Source organism: Fukomys damarensis, unplaced genomic scaffold (genome assembly GCF_012274545.1).
Source record: "Fukomys damarensis isolate Sample0158 unplaced genomic scaffold, DMR_v1.0_HiC HiC_scaffold_17, whole genome shotgun sequence".
Lineage (NCBI taxonomy): Eukaryota > Metazoa > Chordata > Mammalia > Rodentia > Bathyergidae > Fukomys > Fukomys damarensis.
The window spans coordinates 61422308-61449058 of record NW_022900929.1 but is presented as its reverse complement, the minus strand read 5'-3'; the positions used below and the strand labels follow the sequence as shown (position 1 = coordinate 61449058).

At 35.8% G+C, this 26751-nt stretch overlaps 1 protein-coding gene across 5 annotated transcripts in view; it reads right to left on the bottom strand.

Annotated features, from left to right (window-relative positions):
• Nucleotides 1–26751, bottom strand: part of Mia2 (MIA SH3 domain ER export factor 2) — a 96932-nt gene that overhangs the window by 42199 nt on the left and 27982 nt on the right. For 3 of the 5 annotated variants that reach the window (XM_010632632.3, XM_010632634.3, XM_010632636.3), the window contains 8 exons: nt 17986–18117; nt 15349–15370; nt 15173–15261; nt 9359–9430; nt 7615–7641; nt 6972–7082; nt 6218–6289; nt 5606–5710 (listed from right to left, as the gene is read on the bottom strand). In XM_010632632.3, the coding sequence (XP_010630934.1) occupies nt 5606–5710; nt 6218–6289; nt 6972–7082; nt 7615–7641; nt 9359–9430; nt 15173–15261; nt 15349–15370; nt 17986–18117 (630 nt within the window). The remainder of the gene's footprint in view (nt 1–5605; nt 5711–6217; nt 6290–6971; nt 7083–7614; nt 7642–9358; nt 9431–15172; nt 15262–15348; nt 15371–17985; nt 18118–26751) is intronic. The other 2 variants (XM_010632633.3, XM_010632635.3) reach the window with 1 other exon arrangement.

Genomic DNA, 26751 nt, shown 5'->3' with positions numbered 1-26751 from the left:
AAAAAAAAAAAAAAAAAAAAGGAAAGCCAAGAATTAAGACAACCTAGATGACCTAGCTGAAATTTTTTTCAAACTAGAAAAGAGGCCAATTTTGAGTATAGCATGGGGAATTTAACCCGGGGGTTTACCACCACTCTTTCCTACTACCTAGTAAGATGACAGAAAAGAAAGCTTAAAAAGGCACAGACTTCACAAGGAATAGGGATAGAAGATGAGGCAAAAGATAAGTGTGTAAGTAGAAAGTGGAAAGAGAAAGATGTGTATCAATCTGACACAACCCAGCAAGTCTCATGATTTTAAGGCACAAGTACTAAGGGAAGAGCAAAAATGAAAAAAGGGTCACTGGCTAAAAAGTCTAAAAAGCAGTTAAAAAGACTCTTATGTTCTTTCAACAATACATATGCACACATTCTTATTATCTCTCAATCATTCTCTCTTTCACACAAACATACTTAAACATACTGTCAAAAACACAGCTACTCTTTAGAAATATGGAACCTGATGAGACTCTAGGACATTTGGCACATGTGAATGTGGCAGTAACACATTGAAAGTATAAAGGTATTAAGTAACAGCTGACTTACTGAATAGTAAGTAACACTAGCACTCCTTACCTCACTAAGCTGCAAGAAATTGTTAGCAATTGGGCTTCCATCTCCCTAAAGGGAACTGAGGAAAATTCATCGCAGTGAAAATGGTCTTCAGATACCAAAAGCTAGTGATCCTCTTACTAGAAACACCCCAGCAAGATTATTCTACAAAACAGCTCACAAGTAACATACGCAAACTGCCAACTACGATTAAATAAACATAAGCCATGAATCACCAAGTACCTGAAAAGAAAATTTTTTAGACAAGACATAGCCCAAGGCAATGGGGGGACTGAAATATGTTATGTACATGTACCAACCAATTCCCTACAGAGGATGTAATCATTACGTGGTACAAACATATGAATACACATTAAAAAAAAAGTGTAGGTGGAGGGACCAACCATCTCGGGAAGTAGTGGGGTTTGGGAATGGAGAGAAGGGAAGCTGGAAAAGAAGTTGTCTGGATTTATATCCCAGGTCTACTGCTTACGAGCTGGGGTCCCTCGGCTGTTTATAAAATCTTTCTGTGACTTAACTCACCTAATGTATAAAATAAGAATGAGAATATTATCAATCTGCCTGCTGTCAAAATTAATGTATTGTAAAGAACATGGGATATTACATGCCACATCATAAGTGTTCGATAAATGTTGTTTAACAACAATAAAAAAAAAGACATAGGCCAAAACAGAAAGTAAAGGAACTCAAAGGAAACAAGTTAACTCAGGGAATTAAAAAACAAAACAAAACAGGGCCAGCAATTTAGCTCAGAGGTTCTGCCACCTGCCTCGCAAGTGCAAGGACCCAAGTTCGATCCCAGTACCAAAAAAAAACTTCAAAAACACTCTTCAGCAAGATAAAACACTGCATCCATGAAACAAAAATAAATAAATAAGTCATAATAAAAGCAAAAAATTCTTAAAAGTGAAAACTATTAAAGAAAAACATGAACAGTTCCAAAGAGATTAAAAAACATTTTCAAGCAATTATATAAACTATCTCCCTCAAAGTATGGAATCAGTCAAGTTCATCTCCCAGAACTGAATTAAGAGGAGTTTCCAGACTGAAAGTGCCCAACCCAGTGTAAAAAGACACACACCAGGCACATCATTGTGTAATTTCAAGGAAATGAAAACAATTAAAAGATATTAAAAGATTCCAGGGAAGAAAAGGATAACACAAAAAGTTCTATAATCTGCACAGCATCTAATTTCTCAAAACTAATATTGAAAAATGAAGACAATAGAACAATAATGCCAAAATGTTGTTGGGGGGAGTGGTTCCAAACCTAATAGTATCCAACCCAGCTGATATCCAACCAAAATATAAGTAAGTATGAGAGAAAAACAAGGTACTTTTAAGCATGTGTGTTCTAAAAAAAATTACCTCTTGTACTTCTTCATAAAGCTAATCAAAAGAATTAACCAAAAAAGAGAAAATCTTAAACACGAGAAATAAGACCCTTGCAAGCGCAAGGTCCTGAGTTTGACCCCCATACCAAAAAAAATAAACAAATAACAAAATTTCATTTATGCTCACTTCGGCAGCACATATACTAAAATTGGAATAAAGAAATAAGAGCTCCATCCCAAGAGAAAGACAGTGGAATCCTGAGGATGAGAGTGAAGTAAAATCTGAGGACAACAAAGACCTAACAACCTATAAAACAAATTCATATTGGACCCAGAGGATGGATGGCCCCAAGAACTGCTTTAAACAAAAACAATGAAATTAACCTATTAATCAAAGGATTTGAATGCATGAATAAAACAATTATATCTCTCAAAGAGAATGCACAGATGAATTACAGATACATATTACAGGTAACAATTACTAACTAAAGACAAGACTCTGGCTAAAAGAAGATATCAGGAAATCACGTGGCTCAAACTGAGTAATATAAGCAGAATCATTATATAATCAATGCAAAACTTTCCCACTGAAAAATTGTAATTTTATTGGGAAAACAGAAAGGGAAAAGTATGTAGATGCATGGGAGTGTCTACATATGCGAGGGAGGAAAAGAATAAAAGCTAAATCCTCATCTGATCTGCCACCAAATTTCTTCTACCTTTATGCTCCAGATTGATAACTTCAGTAACTCACTGGTATTCTCTACACTTCCTTCAGTCTGATGAGGAGATGGTGCTAAATACTACTTGCTATGATCACCAAAATGCTAAATACCCTGGGTTACTGCATTCCTAGAGAAAGAAGGTACCAGAGATATACACATTTATATCCTATATGAACAGAAATCAAAGTATGCAAGGGGTATTGTCCTGCTAACGTGCTTTCCAGGAAAAGCCTACACACTCGAGGGTGCGGGGAGGGGACGAAGGAGAAGGGGATGAAAAAAGAATTAAGATGTGTTATGTATTGATAAATTTTAAAAATATGAAATGTAAAGCCTGAGATTTAGCTCAATAGTGCTGCACCTGCCTAGCCAGAACAATGTGCTGAGTTTAATCCCCAGCATCAGAGGAAGAAAAAGAAAAAGGAAAAAAGAAGAGGGGGAAAATAATCATATATACTTTCTGACATAATCAATTAAAAATAAATTATTTGTTATCTCTTCCTCTTGAATTGTTCCATTAAATCTTGTCTCTATATGTTGGTCTACCAAATTGATGAGTTATTTTGGTTCTCATTGTCTTCACTTTTTTATTTGAGAATTTGTGAAATCTGTATATATGAGTAGTATGAAAAGTATTAAGGCCCATCTGTCATTTTCCTCTTTCATCTCTGCTTTCTACAAACTTCCTTTTCTGTCATTACAGCTTGTTCAGTTGGAAATTTGTTAAGATAAATGTTGTTATGTTATCAATATATCTTTGTACTTATTTTCTACTGATGATATTAATTTTTAAGTAAATTTTAATATAACTATACTTAATCATGAATATCATTTAGTAACTGATACATATTACAAATTCTTTGTCTCCTTCAAAGATAGTATGTGTTTATTCTCAAATTATACAAATCACCAACATTCCAGACATCACTGCACTATTTTATTATACCTAAGTATATATTGTATTGTAGAAAATATGCATTGTGTATATGTGTGGGGGATATGTTTTTACATATATGTGTGCACTATTAAATGAGAAACATGGGCATGAATGTGGTAGGATTATGCACATTTGACATATTGATAGTTTCTCTGGCAACCTTATGATTTCTTTAAATTACATGCCTGACTTCATAGTCATTTGTTTGAGAAGAATATGACATATCTATTGGTGTTAAATTCTATCATTATGCTTATAAAAATATAAAAATAAGTATGGGATATAATAAAATAGAAACAGAAAAATCTGATCTTAAAAATGTGAATTTTTTTAGTTGCTTTTGGATTTCAAATATATTTGGATTTCAAGTATATTTTTTCTGTGGGAAGTTTTGTTAGAAAATTTAAGTGGTACAATCAACAAGTATATGATATTTATCAATTAATTAAACCAAGGAGTTTATAAATCATAAAACTATGAGGACAGTTTCTCAACTATAATATGTAACTTTATTTTATTTATAATTACATTATTTCAAAAATATTATAAGAAAATGAGAAAGAATATAATGTTTGAAGATCATATCAAACTAATGTATTTCGATTAGTCTGTTATATAAATTCTTATTTCATATCCTTTTTTTGCTGTCATAATATGTATATTTGAAGTTTTTATTTAGTATCTTCATTTCTTATCATGTAACTTTGCAATCTTTAATTAAAAAAAAAAATTCAAAAAAAAAGATGTGTTATACACATGTAAAACCTCCCCACAAGGAATGTAATCACTACATACTACAAATATGCAGTAATAAAAAACTAAAACTGAAGAAAAAAAGAAAAGAAAATCTATTTAAACCATAACCTAATCTTTGAATAGGATGTAGCAGGGTGAGGTTTTAAATTGCTAGTCTGCTTTTGCTACAGGGAGCAAAAAAAAAAAAAAAAAAACCCCTGTATATTCTAAAAGGGGGCAGTAGCTACCTGCTAGAATATTGCACTAGTTCTTAAGGACTACAGTGGTTTTCTTGAATGGGCTAGTTACTGTGATGAGAAGTGATTTGAGATTTTTTATTGGTTTAAAATAATACATTTAAGAACTTCCTAGTTGGTGGGAGTGCAGACTGGTGCAACCACTATGGAAATCAATATGGAGATATCTCAAAGAGCTTGGACTGGAGGTTCCATTTGACCCAGCCATCCCTCTGCTGGGTATCTTTCCAAAAGAACTAAAAGAATCATATCACAGAGAAGTATGTGCACCCATGTTTATAGCGGCACAGTTTGCAATAGCTAAATCTTGGAAACAGCCCATTTGCCCATCTGTTGGAAACTGGATAAAGAAGATGTGGTTTTTCTATAAAATGGAATATTACTCAGCCATAAAGAACGAGAAAATAGATTCATTCATAGGAAAATGGATACATATTGAAGATATGCTTCTAAGTGAAATAAATAAGTCACACATGTGTAAATACTGAATAGTTTCTCTGGTGTGAATAATCTGCAATAATACATAAGATCCTAATAAGATTACCGACATTTCGAAAAGGGAAGAAAGGAGCTAAAGGTGTAGGGAAGGTGGGATGAGTAGGGGAAGGGTAATAAGGGAAAAGAAAAAAATATGAGATAATGAAAAGATGGAAATTTAGTATTTGTAGATGGGGAGGGGAGGAGGGGGTGAAGGGAGGGCAGGGGTAAGGGGAAAAAATGAGAATCAAGACTTGTCATGTGGAGGTACAAGATCCCAACAATGAATGTAACTGTACTATATCCCTAAAATGTACCAATAAACTCAATTAAAGCTGAAAAAAAAAAAGAACTTCCTGACTCTTCCTAGTCTAACTCCTAGCCCTGATTGGTTACAACCACTAATAAACAATGCTGTTAGAAAAAAAAAAAAGCCCACTCTTGTCCCTAACAGGGATTAGCCATGAGTGTGGCCAGAATGCCTATAATTATACATTCACAAACTGAAGAGTCTCTACAGAATACAAACCTGTTTTTGACTTTCCTGAAGTTGGGAATTTTCACTCAAAGCATCTTTTTTTGCTCCCTTAAGTCGTTCTTCATTGATTTGAAATATTTTGAAGGTTGTTTTGGCCTAAGTTAAAAAAATATATATAACTATAGTTTATAATAACTAATCTAACAAACACTCATCTTCACATTTTCCCTAAAACATGTAATTTAAACAAAGACAAATATGTGCCAATATTGATAACAAAGGCAGCCTTTTATAGAATACAGATGACCTACTGCTAACTCTGCCATCAATGTGCCGAGTGAGCTCAGACAAATAATTTAACCTCTCAGTAACTTCTACTGTGCAACAAATTTTGTTAACTATTTATTATATGTCTCCATGATTAAAAGTTAAAACTCCAAGGGGTTTGTCTATTGTTAAGTGGCACACACCTCTAATACTGTTCAGTATTTAACAATAACAATAAATATTTATCCAGTGAAAAATAACTTTTCTGAAGTACTTCACATAAAAAAACCTAAGATCTATATCTCAAACCCTAATACAGTATCTTATTCCTTAATAATAAAAATAAAATTAAATAATTTTCAAAAGCAACAGCCCCAATAGACTAATTCAACTTACTTCAGCTACTTGGGATTTGAGAGATTTTGATTCATCTTCTAGGGTCTGTATCTTTTCTGCAACATCAGCCATCTAGAAAGACAGTATCAATCAATAAGCAAAAATTCACCATACCATTATATATATAAATATAATATACTGCTCAGCTAACACTCTTGTTCCATAAGTGAGTGCTCAAATCAACCTGTCAGTTAATTTACCATATGCTGCAAAGGATTTTATATCAAAGTTATACAACTACCTCATCTCAACTTTGATATTTCATAACACACAAGTTCAAGTCCACCAATATCACATCTTATTAAATAATCTCACACATCAAGATGTTCCTTAAACCAGATTTTAAAATAAAGTTATAATGCTTGCTATATATAATTTAAAATGTATGTGATGATTTAATTTAAATTATTTGAGTTACTTCGACAGCACATATAGAAATGTCTTGAAGAATGTGTGTGAGAGTCAGGCATGGTGGCACACAAGACACTGATGCAAGAGGATTACTGTGAGTTCAATGCCATCTGAACTACACATTGAGACCCTGTCTCAGAAATAAAAAAAAGAATACGCATGAAACTTTGGGTAACATCTAGGAAGTAAACAGTGGATCTGGAAAATTTTGTTTTCTACTTTATAACTAATAGTCTTTTCACTGTTTTTCACAGTACATGTAATATTTTAACCAACATCATATTTATCTTTAAAACTCAAAACTTTCTTTCCTTTATATTCTTCTCAAATACAAAAGCCTTACCAATTCATCTTGTTCAGAATGTTTAGATTTCTCATCATTTAGTTCTTTTTCAAGAAAGAGTATTTCATCTTCAAGCTTAGAATTGTTCCTCTCCAGCTTTTCACAGGTTTCCTAAAACAGAAAGCAAACTTATGACAGACATGGGAATTTGTGGTTAGGGTACATCAGATGGATAGAATCAAATGTATGTATATTTGTATATTTGCTCACTTTTATAATAGTAAAATAATAGCAATGCTAGCAGTGGTCAGCAAACTTCTGTAAGGAGTCAGAAAGTAAATATTGTGGTCTTCAGGGCCATATAGTTTCTATCATATTTGACTGTCATTGTTATGAACAACAAAGTTAATACCTAAATGAATAAACATGGCTATGTTCCAATAAAGTTTTATTTACAAAAAAAGGCAGAAAATCCACTAAGCAGTTTGCCAGCTCCCATTCTAAAGCATGTTAAAAAGCATGTTAAGGAAAATATGATAAATTAATCTAATTGCATATAAAAACAAAAAAATAAATTAAAAACCAATTAAGATTGCTTCATGGTAAAAGTCCCCATTGAATTATGACACATTTCATAGAATCTTTGTGATTTAAAATGATTAGTTACTGGATTACTCCAAATGGATTACTATAATAAACATACCTTAGATATTTGCGATCCTTCATCAAACTTGTTTAAAAAAATAATAAACCAAAAGATAGTACAGTAATTAAAAAATGTGTTTACAAAAATTTCCTCAAATCTGACTATATCATAGGAATTCTCTGACTTGAATCTAAATTACTCTGTTGGTTTGTTTTGAAGGTTTTTCTTAAATTAGTACATGTTTGAATACATGCAGTTTACTATCATCTTGGGGAGAGGGTACATGTACATAATGCAGCTTGATTCTGTTTTTAGTCACCTTCCCACCTCCTTTACTCCCTCCTCTTCTAAAACCCCTTTCCCCATTTTCGTTCCCACTGATATTATCATCTTATCTTGTGTGTGTTACACACAGTGTTTACAACGATCAAGGTGATCGGGTTCCTGTACATGGCACATATTTATTCTTCTTATTTCCCTTCCCTGGCCACCTCCCCTTGCCCTCAGTCTCCCAGATGGCTTGGTTTTTATGTACAGATTCAAACATCAAACTTTCTAAAAATTGTATCACCTTGTAGTTTATATTCAATTATATTTCTATTCCTAAAAAGAAGATTTTAAAGTTAGAGAAAATTTTCCAAAACATTCAATTCAGCTAAAAACTAATTTTGTTACACAGTGAGTTCCAGGTCAGTCTCAACTACGTAGTAAGACCCTGTCTCAAAAAATAAAATAAAATTTAAAAAAAACTAATTTTGTTGCTAGACAAATTCATTACATCGAAAGCAAACTGAGGAGCTGGGGATTTAGCTCAGTGGTTCTGCCTCCTGCTTCACAAGGGCAAGGTCCCAAGTTCAATCCCCAGTACCAAAAAAAAAAAAAAGAAAGCAAACTGATGTACTTCATGCGTAACACCACCAAGCTTGAGTAAATAAATCTGTGATACCCTGATTTTGCTCTTTTCTGTCAGTATGCCAAATGCCTTCTAAATTTTTTTGTATTTACCAAACTAATAAATTCTACTGGGACAAAACTTAGAATGAAAGTTCAACAATGAAATATAATAACTTTAATAAGTTCTTGAGGTCACTTAGAAGTAACAATTGAAGAAAGATTAAGAAATTTATTTGGAATCCAATTTATAACTTCCTTTGGACTATAAGGAAATTCTGAATCATGACACATAGACTTTCTGCTTACAGACAAGTCACTGAGAATTCCCAACTGGGAATAAACATATACACCAAAGGTACAAGGGTAAAGATCTACTCTCCAGTTTAACTAGCAAGTGCAGGTGTCTTCCTTTTTTATTTTTGAGGTCTCGCTATGTGGTTCAGGCTGGTCTTGAACTCACAATGTAGCCCAGGCTGGCCTCAAAATTGAGGCAATCCTCCTGCCTCAGCCTCCAAGTGTTGGGATTACAGGTGTGTGCCACCATGCCAAGAACAGGCATCCTTTGCCACTACTCTTCTTTTTACAACAATTCCACCTCTAAATAGTCTTAACTAATCTAACTTGAGCTACACTACAAATTAACATATTTCTTTATAATTAGCTAGTCACACCTAGTGTAGGAAAGTCACCTGTGTATATCTCTTCCAAATTTCTCATTCAGGGACATCATGTAGGTAGCCTGAAAATGATCATGGCGGGAGTATTTATATCATAGAATGCAGCAAAAGCTTTTTAGACAGCACTGCACACTTCTTTGAAATATTTTGAAAGACACGCTCTTCTTAAAGTTTATGACACTTAATCAAAACTTTTTCCCAGATTTTTAAGTTACACCACAGTGTTTTACCTCCAGACTTTGTGCTTCTGTTGACTCCTTCTCAAAGCTGGCATCCTTTAAAGAAGATTCTAAAGCTTCATACTGAAACAAGGCAATGCAGAAGTAAAAACTACAAATTTTATTCCAAATTTCATCTAGGTTGCCACCTAAAGAGCACACAGAATCTACCTCCACCTGTATGTTAATTTTCCTTGGATTTACTTACCTTTACATTCATCACTGACCACTATTACAAACAAAGCCAGGACAGCCAATACATCACAATTCACTAGCTTTGACAACACCCTAAGACTAAGAAAGCTGTCCAAAGTCTTCTTAGAAAACAGAACGACAACTCATATGAACATTCTTTACTTAAAAGGAAGTGAAAAGTCTAAGAGAAAGTTTATACTAAAGAGTATTCAAATATTTATTTAAAAGTATATTTTTTGAAGCCAGACATGGTGGCACATGGCTATAATTCCAGCACTCCGGGAAACTGAAGCATAAGGATGGGAAGGGAATATGAGCCCAGCCTGGGAAATTCAGCAACACACTGTCTCAAAATAAAGAAGGGCTGGGGGTATAGTTCAATGTGAAGGCACCGAGTTCAATCCCAGTACCACACACACACACACACACACACACACACACACACACTCAAAAGGTATATTTTTGTATAAGTAAACTTCTCTATGTCTACTCATTAAGAGAAATTTACTCCAGGCGTGGTGGTGCACGCCTGTAATCCAGCACTCGGGAGACTGAGGCAGGAGGATCACTGTGCATCGAGACCAGCCTAAACTACATAGTGAGTTCCAGGTCATTCTCAACTACATAGTGAGACCCTGTCTCAAAAAACCAAAAAAAAAAAAAGAAATTTACAATAACTGGCCATCAGAATTTCTCATTTGGGGATGCAATTCTGGGGACTGAACTCAGGACATTCACACTTACCTACATCTACAGCCCTCCCCTTTTCTTAAATTTTTTATTTTGAGACAGGGTCTTGTTAAATTAAATTGCCCAAGCTGGCCTCAAACTTGTAATTCTCCAAGCCTCGATCTCACGGAGTGCAAAGATTACAGGTTTGTGTCCCTGGCCAGAAAACTTCACTTTTAATTCATATTATACAACAAATAAAGTAGGGAATATAAAGTCTTTAAAAGATAGAGAACAACCAAAAACAAAATCATCATTATGTATGAAAAATACAGAATGTTGAAGGCACTTGAAGACTTCAAAGAAAAAGTGCCTAAAAAGGCTTGGTTGTTTTTTGAATAAACTTGCCTGCTAGGAACAAGAAGAAATGAATAAAAATATCAAAAATATGATCTATCTTCAGGCCTCAGAGAACCATAAAACACAGAATTTATCAGAAAGGAGAGAATTTCCAGAAGCAAACCCAGCATTTCACATTTCTTCTCCCCCTCCAAAATAAAGGCTGACAAATGTTTCAGAACTAGAAGCTGAGATTGAAAAAAAAAAAAAAAAAGGGGGGTTCAGGAATTGTTGAGTAGGGTAAGCCCAGTAGCTGAGGCTTTAGGATACAGCCCTGTGCTTGGCTGAACAATAACTTCTCCCGAAATGTCTATGTCCTACTCCTCAAAATTTCCAGGTATGATTAAGTTAAGGATCCTGCAATAGGGAGAATATCCAGGATTATTCTGAAGAGCCCAGTATAATCCCAAGAAACCTTACCAAAGGGAGGCAGTATGGTTAAGGATTTATGTAGCTCATTAGTAGAGCATGTGCCTAGCATACTCGGAGCCCTGCATTCAAACCACAGTACAAGGAGGAAAAAAAAATTGTATGTGCTTTTTGAGACAGGTTCTCACTATGTAGTTCTGGATGACCTTGAACTCACAGCAATCCTCAAGTCTCAGCTTCCCAAGTGCTGGGATTATAGACATGCACCACTATACCCAGCTAATTTTTCTCCTTTGAAAGAGAGCTCAAAGCCAACAGCAAAATATGCATACCCATGTTTATAGCTGCACAGTTTGTAATTGCTAAATCTTGTTTTGTTTTGTTTTGCTTTTTTGGGTACCGGGGATCGAACTCCAGTCCTTGCACCTGTGAAGCAGGTGCCAGAAGCACTGAGCTAACTCCCTGGCCCTGTAATAGCTAAATCTTGGAAATAGTCCAAATGCCCATCAATTGATAAATGGATAAAGATGATGTAGGGTTTTTTATACAATGGAGTACTACACTGCCATAAAGGATAAACTTGAGACACATCTAGCTATATGCATGCACATTGAGACTATGTTCTTAAGTGAAAAAAAAAATCAGACACAAATGTTTAAATACCACAATGTTTCTCTGATATGAGAAACCAAAAGTGCAAGTAAGGGCTAAAATGTGTAATAAATATTGGGAAATGGGAAGAAAATGTCCAAATGAGAAGGGAACAAGGGAGAGGGGAGGGGAAAAGTAAAAGGGGACAAAGCAAAAAGAGGGAAACAAAGCTTTTGTACATAAGGAGGGGAAGTGCGGTTGAAGTGAGAGAAAAGAGGGCAATGGGCAAAAGAAGAGGCAAGATATGTACAGGTACAAATTCCCAACGATAAGTGTTATCATTATGTATATCTAAAATGTGCCCAAAAAAAATAATTTTTAAAAAAGCCAAAACCAGCAGCCGGGTGTGGTGGCGCACGCCTGTAATCCCAGCTACTCAGGAGGCTGAGGCAGGAGGATCACTGTGAGTTGAAGGCCAGCCTGGGCTACATAGTGAGTTCCAGGTCAGTCTCAACTACAGAGTGAGACCCTGCCTCAAAAAAATAATAATAATTAATAAATAAAATAAACCAGGCATGATGATGGTGGGGCACACCTATAGTCTCAGCACTTGGGAAACTGGGACAGTAGAATCATAAATTAGAGGACAGCCTGGGATACACAGTGAGACCTTCTCTAAAAAAGAGAGGGGTGAGGGGACAAGGAGACCAAAGTTAGGAGCAAAGGAGCTTTGAAGATGGAAGCAAAGACTGAGGAGATGGAGCTATGTGCCAAGGAGCAATGACTGCTAGCTTCACAGGTGTATCCAAGCCTGGCTTGTCTAAACCCCATTAAGTAAAACTGTCATGGGTCACTAATAAAACATGTATGTCAGTGACAAAAAATAGTCAAGATAAAGCAAATACACAAATGTACAAGTGTATCCTGTACAAACAAGAATGGATTAGGTGAAGGGCCGGGGATTTAGCTCAGTGGTTCCAGCATCTGCCTCACAAGCACAAGGACCAGAGTTCGATCCCTGGTACCAAAAAACAAACAAACAAACAAACAGAAGAATAGAGAGGGTGAAATGACACCTGCTCAACCACACTTAGGACAGTCAGTACATAACAAACGGCTGCCTGAGTGACACTCCAGGTAAACTGATAAGAGGTTAAAATTGTATTACAAAGCTATGGCACTGAAAAATAATGTGGTTGGCATAATAACAGACACGTAGATCAGTGGAACAGAACAGTGAGCCCAGAAATAACTAAACATATACAATCAACTACATTTCAAAAAGAGCACCAAAAGAAACCCCACAATGGGAAAACGATAATCTCTTCAATATCAGATAAGTGGATAACATCCCTGATTTCAGAATATTCATAAAACTCAATAGTAAGAAAACTTACAAACCAATTTAAAAAATAGGGAAAGGACATGAACAAACATTCCAAAGTTGATATAAAAATAGCCAAGCGAAATATGAAAGCATGATCAACATCATCAGAGAAATACAAATTTAAACTACACTGCAATACCATCTTGTGCCTATTAAAATAGCTATTATCAGATAAGAGATATGTGGGTCAGTGCAACAGAAGATGAAGAAACAACCCCAGGCACAGTAAGTTATCTGATCTTTGACAAAGTAGCGAAAAACACATATCAGAGGAAAGACGGCCTCTTTCCACTTGTTCCACTGAAAAGCCAAATCTCTAGAAATAGAATGTAGATCATCTACAGATTGGAAAGTGGACAAACTGAGTGAAGGCCATTAACTAAGGGTCTACAGCTTCTTTGGAGGATAATAAAATTTTCAAAAGTTGATCATTTTCATGGATGTACAACTCTGTGGATATACTTCCACTCATTCACACTCTTCAAATGGGTGAATTGTATACTATGTAACTATATCCCAATAAAAAGGAAACACCTGTGGGAATCAGCATGAAGATACCTCAAAAAAGTAGGATTAGAGGTCCATTTGACCCAACTATTCCCCTGCTGGGTATCTTCCCAAAAGAATTAAAAGACTCATACCACAGCGATATATGCACACTCATGCTTATAGCAGCACAGTTTGTAATAGCTAAAACTTGGAAACAGCCCAACTACCCATCAACTGATGACTAGATAAAGATGTGGGTTTTTTTGTTTTGTTTTGTTTTTATAAAATAAGTACTACTCAGCCATAAAGAATGAGAAACTACAGACATTTACAGCTAAATGGATGCATACTGGGGCCATACTCTTTAAGTGAAATTAAATAGGACACACATGTGTAAATATTGAATAGTTTCCTATGGTGCGAGAAACCGAAAGTGTAAATGAGGATCAAAATGTGTAACAGATAATGTGAAATAGGAAGAAAAGGTCCAAAGGGGAAAGGGATGGGAAAGTGGGAGGGGTGGGGAAAAGGAAAGAAGGGAAAGGAATAAATATGAGAAAAGAGAAAAAAAAACAGAAACAAAGTCTTTATAAATAGGGAGGGGCAGAGGGTTTGAAGGGAGGGCAGAGGAATGGGGAAAAACATAAGAAAAAGATATATTATGTAACAGTACAAATTCCCAATGATAACTGTCATCGTATTGGATACCTAAAATGTACCAATAAACTTAATGAATAAAAAAAAAAATACAACTAAGATGTGCAAAACTGCAACACAAAAAATGTACAAGCTGGGCGTGGTGGCGCACACCTGTAATCCCAGCACTCAGGAGGCTGAGGCAGGAGGATTGTTGTGAGTTCAAGACCAGCCTGGGCTACATAGTGAGTTCCAGGTCAGTCTCAACTACATAGTGAGACCCTGTCTCAAAAAACCAAAACAAAAAATGTACAAAAGAACAAGAGATTTTACAAAAACATAAACAAGGTTTTTAAAGGACATAAACAGAAGAATATACTAGAGTCCATGGACTGCGAATTGAACCTAAGGCCTCATGCAATCTTGGTAGATCAATGAACTACATTCCAGCCATTTTGTCTTGTCTTATTTTGTTTTGAGTCTGGGATCCGGCTATGTACTTCAGACTGACCTTGAACTCACTATGTAGCCCCAGTTAACCTCAAATTCACAACAATCCTTCTGCCTTGGCCTCCCCACTGCTGGGATTACAGGTGTGAGCCACCACATCTAGCTGTCCTTTACCTTTTTCTTTTTTTGAGACAGACTCTTGTGTAGCCCAGACTGGCTCTGCATTTTCAACCCTCTTGCCTCAGCTTCCAAAGTAGCTGGGATTACAGGCATGCATCACTGCACTGAGGGAGGCAAAAATTTCCTTAGACTAGAAATACTGAAAAAATCCTATATAATAAAAGGACAAAGTATACCTTCAAAAATATGAAAATAATTTAAGATGGCAACTTCACAAAAAAGAACATCAAAACATAAAGAAACACTCTTGACTTCATTGGCTGAGGTAACACAAATTGAAACCAGTGAGAAAATACCATACACCTACCACAGTGACTAATGTCAGAGTTAAGCACTGAAGTTGAGCAAAGAACTTGAAAACTCTACAAAGCATTAATAACAAATTTACATAGAAGAAGCTACATTGAGGAGTACAAAGTTCCCTAACTCTAATATGAATGATATTTTCAATAATATCTTACCTCTTTTTGAACAAGGCTAACTTTTTCAAGTAGTTTGCATTTTTCTTCAATTAGTTTAGAAAGTTTTATAGCAAGGTGTTTTTCTCTCCCTGGAAGAAACAATGATATATATCTCATAAATAGATTACAAGTTTTTAAATTATGTACAATGAGATAAAATAGAAAAATCAGCTTACCCACATAACACCGGCTTCTAACCTGAAACACATTTTTAACAAATATTACATTAAAATAAATACATTCAAGTAAATCTAATTTATTAAACTTCTATTCCCAACTTAAAAATAACAACAGATTTCTACTTGCCTTACTATGAATACCAGTCAGCCAAAAATGTTCTATTTCCAATAAAGAAAATGCTACATTCCCTACATGTAATGAGGAGTCACATTATACGTGACCATATTAAAGACTCTGAAGTTAGGGTAAAGATATAAAGATACATGTTGAATTTTATTTAATCCAGTTTCCTAAACATATTTGGCCCTAAAACAAACTATCTCAAGAAGCCCCTCTTACCATATCCCCTAATAGCCAAAATAAAAGCCTGAGAAATGTTACCCTACGGCTACAGATCTGAGCTGACTAAAGAAACCATAAATCAAATCTTTTCTTCTCTTAAGTTTTCTCTCAAATAATAAAGGAGGGTAGATCCATTGTAAAAGGATCAGCTTTGGAGCTGAGGTAACATAACCAAATAGAAAAGACAAAAGAGGACTTAAATCACTACAAACTATGTATTGAGATAAATAGTAACAGAAAATTTAAGAGAAGACAGTAGAATGGATGTACATGAAAAGGAAATTAGGGAACTGAAGCATCAGATCAAAAGTAATCAAAATCCATAAAGAAATTAAAAAATAAAATATGGAAGTGAGCAGATGGACCCAAACCTAAAAACCAGTAGCCCCAAAAAGGAAAAAAAAAATTTAAATGAAGAAGAAAGGCCAGGCATGGTAGTGCACAACTGTAATCCCAGCACATTCAAACCCAGCCCCGGCAGCTGAGCAGGACTGTCTCAATTCTGAATACTATAAAAAGGGCAGAGGATACAGCTCACTGTGAAGGCCTTGGGTCCAACTTCCAGTATCATTTAAAAAAAAAAAAAAAAAAAAATCACTTAAAAATGAGTAAGAATCACACATTAGTGACACCAGAGTCAAAATGAAAAAACAGCAAGATTTTAAACTAAGGAAACTAAGGAGAGAACTTTAGACTTAGCTTATTTGTAGCTGAATAAACTGCCACTCCAGTAGGACTTAATTCAAACACACTCAAGAGCAGGGCACAGTGGCATGCTCCTGTAATCTCAGCTACTCAGGAGGCTGAAGCAGAAGGATCGCTGTAACATGATGTAGACCAGAAAAGTAAAAGGACTCCAATAGATGAAAGTGTGCTAAGGTTACTGTCTCTCTAGGAAAAAGATTTACTTATCAATATGAAAAGAATTTAAAAAACACAAAAAATGGAACAAATTAATAAGCTAATCTATAAGAAAGTAGTTCAATACACCGATAATTATACATAGACTGATTACGCTCAATAGTGAAAGGAGTATTAAATTAGAATGCATCAAAAAATGTATACAAAACATAGTATACATTAAGTAGAGACTATGGAAAGCCTAGAAATGCCAAGGATAAAAGACACTGACTATCAATCAAAAAAGCTGGTAGGGGTTCTGGGGATTTAGCTTAGTTGCACTGTACCTGCCTCACAAGCACAAGGTCTTGAGTTTGATCCTCAGTACCACTAAATAAATAAATATTACAAAGAAAATGAGAAGAAATTTCTTGCTGGGCAGGGTGCAATATATACAGTAATGCTATTTGTAACAGAAAACGTTTAAAAACAATCCACGTGTCCAAGACCATAAAATCTGTGAATAAACTACAGTCTATTCTTATAATTGTATTCTAGAGCAATCAAAACGGAAAAAGTTATAACCTCATTTAAAAATATGGATGAGTGGGGCCAGGGATTTAGCTCAGCAGTTCAGTGGCCTGCCTCACAAGCGCAAGGACCCGAGTTCAATCCCTGGTACCAAAAAAGAAAAAAAAAATATGGATGAGTGAGCCAGGGATTTAGCTCAGTGGTTCGGCCATCTGCCTCTCAGGCACAAGGACTGGAGTTCGATCTCCGGTACAAAAAAGTATATGGATGAGGGGTGGGGATATAGCTTAGCAGCACAGCTCTTGTCTAGTATGTATAAGGCCACAGGTTCAATCTCAAGTACCACAAAAATAAATAAAACATGGATGAGTCTTAACATAAAATAAATAAAAAAGCTAAAAATATGACGTATGTCATGATGCCAAGGAAAATTAGAGCCTATGTTATTACTCCAAGCCATTTTTTAAAGGAAAAGGAATAATCAACACAGGCTCCAGGACAGGGTTACACCCAATACAGGGAGGCAGAGGGATGAAAGGAGAAGGTAATGACAATGCTTCTGACTCCACGTCGGGTGACACACACACAGATATGTGTTAAAACAAACACAGACTTCCCAAAGAAGGTGGAGAGGAGGAAGAAAAAGCGAAGGAAGAAGGAGAATTAAAGTAGTGTTTTAGTATTGATACAGAATACTTTCTACAAAGAAATTCTTTAAAGTGCGCCAAAAAAATTCCTCTGACTCTATTGTTTCTAGCGTCCACACATTAGTATGAACAACCCACAAAACTACAACCTGTTTCCTTAAATAACGAATGTGTTTCTCTTATTATCTGTTCAATCTAAAGACAGAATTTAATTTTTTAAAATATTTTTAAGAGACAGAATGAACATTCCCTTAGTATACGGTGGTTACTTACTGATCGAAAACTTCTCCATAAAAATAAGAGAACAGCAAAAAAACCAACAACAGCTGCCCCCATCACCAATTCCCATGATAAACCAGAGGGATTCGGGCCTGGTCTCATCTCTTCAGGCAGTGCTGCCACAACCTTCAAGACAAAGAAAATTAAATCCCTAAATATGCATTCTTGACAGAAAGTGTTGATTCAAGTGTATAGGATCAACTCTATTAAAAACCTTCTCAGACGAACACCAAACAGAAGGCAACTGAGGACATTTTCTGGCAACTTTCAACTACCATCACCAGGCCATGAGGAACAGCAGTATGGTGAAACACAGGGACTGTCACACTGCAGTCCCATGGAGATGCCTCAGAGCTTTTCAAGATGAGAGTAAGAAATGAAAAGCCAAAGACACTGCTTCAGGTGCTCTATGATTTCAAAAGTTGGGGTTTTAACTGAAGGCGCGGTGGGATATGGGGTACCCTTTGAAAAACAACCTGAGTATGAATCAGGTTTTTTCCCAATCCAAAACCTCTATAACAAGTCTACCTTTCCTTGTCCTTTTCTGTAAAGGAAAAAAAAAATCTATCTTTTAATAGTTATTTTCTTCTCCAAACATCTTTTAACTCTGTAATCTCTGTATGTACTCCTTCCAAGTTGTTATCTATAGTTCAATAACCTGTATCAAATAAATGTAGTTATACTTCTAAAAACTGTCCCTTTACCCTGATCCCTCCTGTCTCTCCTTACATTACTTCAGTGACATCAGTCAAGCAATAATAAAAATACTGATTTTTGCCTCTAGGAAAAAGAGCAATTTGGGCTGGGGATTTAGCTCAGTGATTCCACCACCTGCCTTGCAAGCTCAAGGTCCAGAATTCAATTCCCAGTACCAAAAAAAAAAGAGCAATTTTATATACAGTATTGGAGAGAAGAAGTTCTCCTCACAGCTTACATATTCTCTAAGCATCTTATTTCAGCTAACTTATTCAACACAAAAGATGCACATTACTGACCCAGGTATGGAGGTACAAGCCCTGTAACCCCAGCACATGGGAGGCTGAAGCAGGATTACAAATTGGCAGGCCAACTTGGGCAATTCAGCAAGACCTTGTCTCAAAAATTTAAAGGGGAGGAGTGGTGCTGCTCAGTGCAAAGGCCCTGGGTTCAATCCCCAGGACTACAAAAAAGAAAAAAAAAAAGCAGACAGGCAGACAATTTCCATGTTCAGATCCTGAGAATATCTGATCGTAATGTAAAGGTACACCTCTTAAAGATATTATACTTGAAAATAACTTCTCCTTTACGTGTTAGTCATGCTAAAAATTAAATTATTTTTTCCTATAATCAATTATAAACCATGGAAGAGTTCCAAAAAGGGACTGGTGCATTCATTATTCATAAGCTATTTGATGCAAAAATTCTAGCATGCTTTGTAATTTGCTTACATCATTTTGTTTTAAATCTCCCTTTCAAAAGGGATCAAAGAGCTTTATTTTGAATCAGTCTAAAAAGAACTCAGAATTCAGTCTGAACAAGATCTAAAAGGATCAGCAAAATGAAATAATTAACATGAGGAGCTATTAATATTCATTCAAGTATCCACCCATTCACTAATTCTGTATTTATTAACCATTATTTTCCAGACATTTTTAAAACATTTTTTTTAATCTTAGCTGTTTTCATTTCTTAATTACCACTATCATGATAACTCACAAATCTTTGATTCCAACTCTAGGTTTTATGACAGTGGTTTACTGAACAAACCCATTTGGATGTCTTGGAGAGGCCCAAATAGGAAACTCTATGTTCTAGGGAAAGGGTTCTGCTATGGTATTTGTTGATGTGAGGAAGAAGGCAGTCATTCCCAAAGTCAACAACTCAGATCAAAAAGGTGTGAGGAGAACGCTGAAAGGAAACCAATATTTGATTTAAGATAGGAAAATGCTATTTCAACTTGTCATCCTTTCTTGGGACCAGATTTTAAGGAAAAGAGAGACAGACTAAAATGGTACCTAGTACAAAAAAAAAAAAAAAAATGATGCCAGGTTCTAAAATACCAACAGAGCCCACCAACCCTGCAGAACAAGGCATATTGTTAATTAAATTATCTATCTGCATTTTTGAATTAAGCATTCCAATTAAATGGCAGACTAACAAAATGGGAAAAAGTGACCCAATTGTGTGCCTCCGACAACACAAGCTTTAAAGACATACATGTGTTGGTAGTAAAAGGATAGAAAAAGAGATCCTATGCAACAATAATCAAAAGACTGCTGGAGTGGCTATACTAATATCAGACAAAATAGACTCTAAGACAAACATTGTTATTACAAACAAATGAAGACATTACATAATAACACATGTCTCCTTAATCTTTAAAAAGTAACAACTGGGCCCAGCTGGGTGGTGCACACCTGTAATCCCAGCACTCGGGAGGCTGAGGCAGAAGGATCCTAGTGAGTTCAAGACCAGCCTGGGCTACATAGTGAGTTCCAGGTCAGTCTCACCTATACAGTGAGACCCTGTCTCAAAAAACACAAAAAAAAACAAACAAAAAAAGTAACAACTGTAGCAAGGTGTGCCCATGCTTGCAATCTCAGCATTTAGGAGGCAAAGGTAAGAGGATCCTAGGAGGCTAGCCTGAACTACACAGCAAGAAGAGGGTGGGTGTAGTGGTTATAATTGTAAACATATTGGAGGAGGAGGAAGAGGAGGAGGAGGAAGGGGGGAGGGGGAGGGGAAGGGAGTGGGGAGGAGTTGTTGTTACAATTGTACACATATTTTACCTACCACAAGACACAAGATACAAGTAAAATCACAAAATGAAACCTGATACAATTAAAGGGGAAAACAGACAATTCAACAATAGTTGGAGATTTGAAGCTCTCACTTTCAATAATTCAAAGGACTAGACAGCAGATCAGCAAGAAAAAAACATGAACACTATAATCTAACTAGAGCTAACATATCAACAAAATTTACCACTTAACAACAGCAAAAAATCACATTCAAGTGTATGCATGTAATATTCTTCAGAACAGAACCATATATTGAGCTATAAAATGAATCTCAAAAAGTTTTTTTTGTTTGTTTGTTTTGGTTTGGTTTGGTTTGGTTTGGTTTGGTTTTTTGAGACCAGGTAGTTGAGACTGACCTATGTAGCCCAGGCTGGTCTCGAACTCACAGTGATCCTCCTGCCTCAGCTTCCCAAGTGCTGGGATTACAGGCATGTGCCACCATGCCCAGCCTCAAAAAGTTTTAAAGCTGAAATTATACAAAGTATCTTCCTTGACCATAATGAATAAAAATTAGAAAACGGTAACAAAAAGAAATCTGGAAAATTCACAAATATGTGAAAATAAATAATAATCTCATGAATAACTAGTAGGCCAAAGAAGAAATCACAAAGTTAGAAAATATTAAAGATTGAAAATAAAAATGCAGCATATCAATACTTATAGGATACAGTTACAGTAGTGTATAAGGTACGAGAAAATGACATAAAAAATTTAGTGAATAAAAAAATGATAAGAGAAAAATCAATAAAACCATGTTAGTTGTTTGTACTAAGAATCAAACTCAGGACCTTGCACTTGTCAGGCAGGCACAGGGCCACTGAGCTATATATATATCCCTGGCCCTAAATGTTAGTTGTTTTCGTTTTTTTTAATCTTTTTTTTATTGGGTTTCTTTTTTCCAGAGCTTAGAGTTTTTCTCCTACTTTTTTCTTTCTTTTCTTTTCTTTTCTTTTTTTTCCTCATTGAGTTTATTGATACATTTTAGATATACAGTAGTTTTTTTTAAAGATCAACAACCAAATCAAAAAGAAAAAAATAATAACAAAATGGGCACACATTTAGGCAACCAGAAAATTTTAAAAAACTCATTATTAAAATCAGTTAAAGGAACATTACTAACAAATTCATAGAAATAAAGATCATAAAATAATATTATAAACAACTGTATGACCACAAATTAAACCTAAAAAATGGATAAATTCATAAAAACACACAAGCTAACAAAACTAACTCAGAAACAGAAAATCTGACTTATAACAAGTAAATAAAAGTCAAAAACTTCCAACAAAGAGTGCAGAACCAGATGTTTTCACCACAATTTTAAAGAAAAACTAACATTATCATTGGGGAACGCTTCCTAATTTATTCTATAAGGGTAGCATTTACCCTGATAAAAAGCCACAAAATACATCACAAAAAAGAAAAGTATACACCAATGTATTTTATGACTATAAATGTAAAAACATTCAACAAAATACTAGCAAAGTGAATCTAGCAGCAAGCAAAAAGGTTTATGCACCACAACTAAGTAAGATTTAATCCCAAGAATTCAAGGTTATGGTTTAACATACAAAAATAAATCAGTGTAGTATCCCATAAAATAGAATGAAGAAAAAAACAAAAGAGCACATGACTACCTCCACAAACAGTAAAGAAGAAAGTGACAAATTCTATCATCCTTTCATGATCAAGCATTCAACAAACTGGGATTAAAGGGAACTGGTCAACCAGACCAGGAGTACCTGTGCAAAACCTGCAGCTAACATACTTACAGGTGAAAGAAGGAAAGCTTCCCCCTATCATCAGGAACAAAGGCATCCACATTTATTCAACAGTGCACTAGAAGTTCCGGTCAGGCCAGTTAGGCAAGAAAAGAAATAAAAGATATCTAGATTGGAAAGGAAGAAGTACAACTATCACAATTTGAAGATGACACAATCTTGTATACAGAAAATCCTAAAGAACCCACAAAAAAAACCCTAATGAACAAGTTTAGCAATGTTGCAGGATACAAATCAATACAGAAAAGTCAATCTCATTTTTATCCAATAGCAATGCTCAACCTAAAAATGAAAGTAACACCAAAAAGAGTAAAATATGCCAGATATGGTGGCATGTGACTGTAATCCCAGCATTTGGAAGGCTGAGGCAGGAAGATCTTGAGCTCAAAGCCAGCCAAGACTACAAAGTGAGTTCCAGACCAGCCTGAGGTACAAAGAGATCCTGTCTACACACACACACACACACACACACACACACACACACCAGGAATAAATTTATCAAAAGAATCTTATACTAAAAACTACAAAAGACTTTTGAAAATTAAGGAAGTTCTAAATAACAGAAAAACACCCTGTGTCAATAGGCTAGAAGACAATGTTGTCAAGAAACTAATATTACTCAAATTGATCTACAGATTTCAATGCAAACTCTACTAAAATTCCAACATCCTTGGAATATACTAACAAATACAAATATTTGCTGAAAAAAGACCAATATCCTTTTTACAGAAATAGACAAGCTGGTCATAAAATTTATATAGAAATGCAAGGGACTCCAAACATCCATAACAATATTGGTAAAGAAAAATGTTGGCAGACTCATATTTCCCTATTTCAAAGCATACCACAAAACTATAATTATCAATACAATGTGGGAAAATTTTAAAAGACAATGTGGTAATAACATAAGGATAGACATTACTGACCAGAAATGATAATACACAAATAAGCTCTTCAATATATAGCCGATTATATTAAACAGTAGGAAGACAAATGTGAAAAGAACACTCTGTTCACCATAGCATTGTAGGATAAGTCAATATCTACATCACAAAGAATGAATCTGAACTCATACTTTATACCATATATAAAAATTAATTTTAAAAGGATCAAAGATCTCAGTGTAAAAGCTAAAACTCTTGGAAACAGAAGTGTAAATCTTAGTGACCTTGTTTTAAGCTATGGTTTATTAGCTATGACAAAAAAGTATAAACTAACAAAGAAAAAATAAATAAGTTGGAGTTAATCAAAATTTAAAACTTTGTGCTTCAAAAGATAGCATAAAATAAAAAGAAAACACAGAATGAGAGAAAATATTTTCAAATCAGCTATTTGATGAGTCTAGTACCTGAACATATAAAGGCTTATGACTAAAACAACCTATTTTTTAATGAGCTGCAAACAAAATGAATAGCCATTTCTCCAAAGAAGATATACACAAATATCAAATAAGTACATGTAAAGGTGTTCAACATCATTAGTTATCAGGGAAAAGCAAATCAAAGTCATAAGATACCAGAGAACATTCCCCAGGGTGGCTGTATAAAAATAAGAACAAGCAGATGTAGTGGTACACACCTTTAATCCCAGCACTGAGAGAGGCTGAAGGTTAAGGATTAAAATTTCAATTCTAGGCCAGGTACTGAGTGAGACTCTTAAAAATTTTTTTAAAAGGGGGATGGGGGTTGGATGGATGTAGCTGTAGCTCAGTGTTAGCTGAGACTGAGCTCCCTGGGCTCAATCCCCATGTACCACAGAAATAGACAAATCAGTAAGTAAATAACAACATGATGCTGCACAGCTGTAATCCCAGCACCTGGGAGGCTGAGAAGAAGGATCACTGCAAGTTCCAGGTCAGCAGGGGCCACACAGTGAGGTCAAGGCCAGCCTGAACTACATAGCAAAACCCTGTTTCAAAAAAACAAAAAATAACAGTAACAACAACAGCAGAAAACCACAAGCATTAGAAAGGATGTGGAAAATTGGAACCCTCATAAACTGCTATACAATGCTGTCACCCCAGAGAAAACAATCTAGCAGTTCCTCAAAAGGCTAACAGATAGGACCCAGTAATTCCACTCCTAGGTAATAATACCCAAGTGAATAAAAAAAATATGCATATCAAAAACTTGTATACATAGCAGCATTATTTATAATAGCTAAAAAATAGTAGCCCATTAACATTTGTCCATCGAGTGACATAAAAGAGGCATGAATACATGATAGAATGTTTTTCAGCCATAAAGAGGAATTAAACAGTTAATATGCTAAGTATGGATGAACCTTGAAAATGTAAGTTAAACTATACACAGAAGATCACACAGTATATGACTGTATTTACATGAAACATCCAGAACACACATTCACAGAGACTGAAGGCAAAGCAGTGATTCTGAAGGGATGGAAGAGGGACAAGTTGGGCCTGCTAACAGGTACAGGCTTTCTCCTCAGGGCGTTGAAATGTGCCGGAATTGTGACTGTTGTATAACATAGTGAATATATGCAATTGAACACCACATCAAAGGATGAACTTTATGTAAATATATCTGAATATCAATAATTTTAAAACTAAAAAGAAAAAAATCATAGCAATATTCTGCTATACCAGTATGGTAAAAGTAGTGGCAGTTAGCAAAAATTCACTCAGGAGAAGATATTCATCAGAAAAGAGAAAGTCGTGCACAATCTGACAGATCCTATCCACATCTCTCTCCACTGGCAGTCTTCTAAAAACCAAGTATGGACTATGGTTTTTAACAAAGAGGGAAATATGTGAAACCTGAAATTATCTCTCATCCACGATGCTTCTATCACCTCCATCTCAGTGAACAACTAACTTACCATAGCCAGAAACCTGGGAGTCAGGCATTCTGGATTCCTATTTTCTCTCCCACTCCCCTCTCCAACTAACCAATCAAGTCACACCCACTTTAGTTCCTAGCGCCTAAGTACGTCCCCATTCAGTTCTTCAGCCCCTCTTTCTCTAGCCTACTCCTCTGTCACTTCTCCCTTCTGGCCTGTTAAATTTTGTTTCCCTGACGTCTAACCTACTACATGTTACTATCAGAAGAGCCATCTAAACGGATAGTCTGACCACAGTAAAGCCTTCAACGGCTCTCTAGCACCTGCAGTAGCACTTGGAACCTACTTGTCTCCGGTAACCATCACTGCACATATCATGCCCTGAGCCCACTTTTACTCTTAAGTTAAACAGCTCCTGGTTCCCTGCACACATCTCCTCTGCTTGAGCTATTTGCTCAGCCTAGAAAGACTTTCGTAACCACTCAAGAGAACGCAGTCTCTCCCACCCCTCACTTTGTATGCCTCACTGTGCCTATCATGTTTTTACTTTGGACTCATTTTTCGGTCTTTTCACCCTTAACAGGCAGCATGGTGCTAATGACCAAAACGATGTCTCAGTCTGTTTAGAATTTCCTCATGAAGGAAACCTGTCCCTTTCATTCGTGTGGGTGTACGTGTGTGTCTGCGCACGCTAGATAACCTGCCCCTGGATAAATGAATAAACAGCAATGGCAACAACTATTAAATTCACATAAAAAGCAACCATTACTGTCTGCATATTTAAACAGGCTTTTTAAAAATGTAATGCAACATTTTAAAACACAGCAACATAAACGTTCCTAAACATCTCAATTAATCACTTAGGAAGAAAAATCTGCAACCTGATTAAAAAGTGAACCTGAAAAAAAAAGTTTTTTTGAACCCTGGGAGTTTACTATCTCTAGACACTCACTGCATCAACACGATCTTAAGACACAGACAGAAGCAAGGAACAATCACTTAGGGCAAAGCATCTCAAAAGGGCATTCTTTATTAAAAGGCAGCATAAGAATACTAACTCCCGCCCAAGCTTAAGCGTCCTCTCTCGACAAGAAGTTTCATCACTAAATACACAACTCATTGGTCCTCAAGTTTCTCACAGTCGGAGGAACCTCCTATCAACGACCCTAGCTCAAAATAAATAACACAATGGAAAGGCTGATTCGTGCTGGGAATTTACTACAGGAAACACTACCTACACTGCTGCAAAGTCCAGCGCAACAAATGCCTCCTTCACCCTCCTGATCCCGGGTCCCCTTCTACCACCCGAAAAGCCACTAAGCACCCGGACCTGGCCATTGCCCTGCTCGCAGGCCGGAGCCCGGGGCAGGTGAGGATCCGCGGCCAGGGTCGGCTGC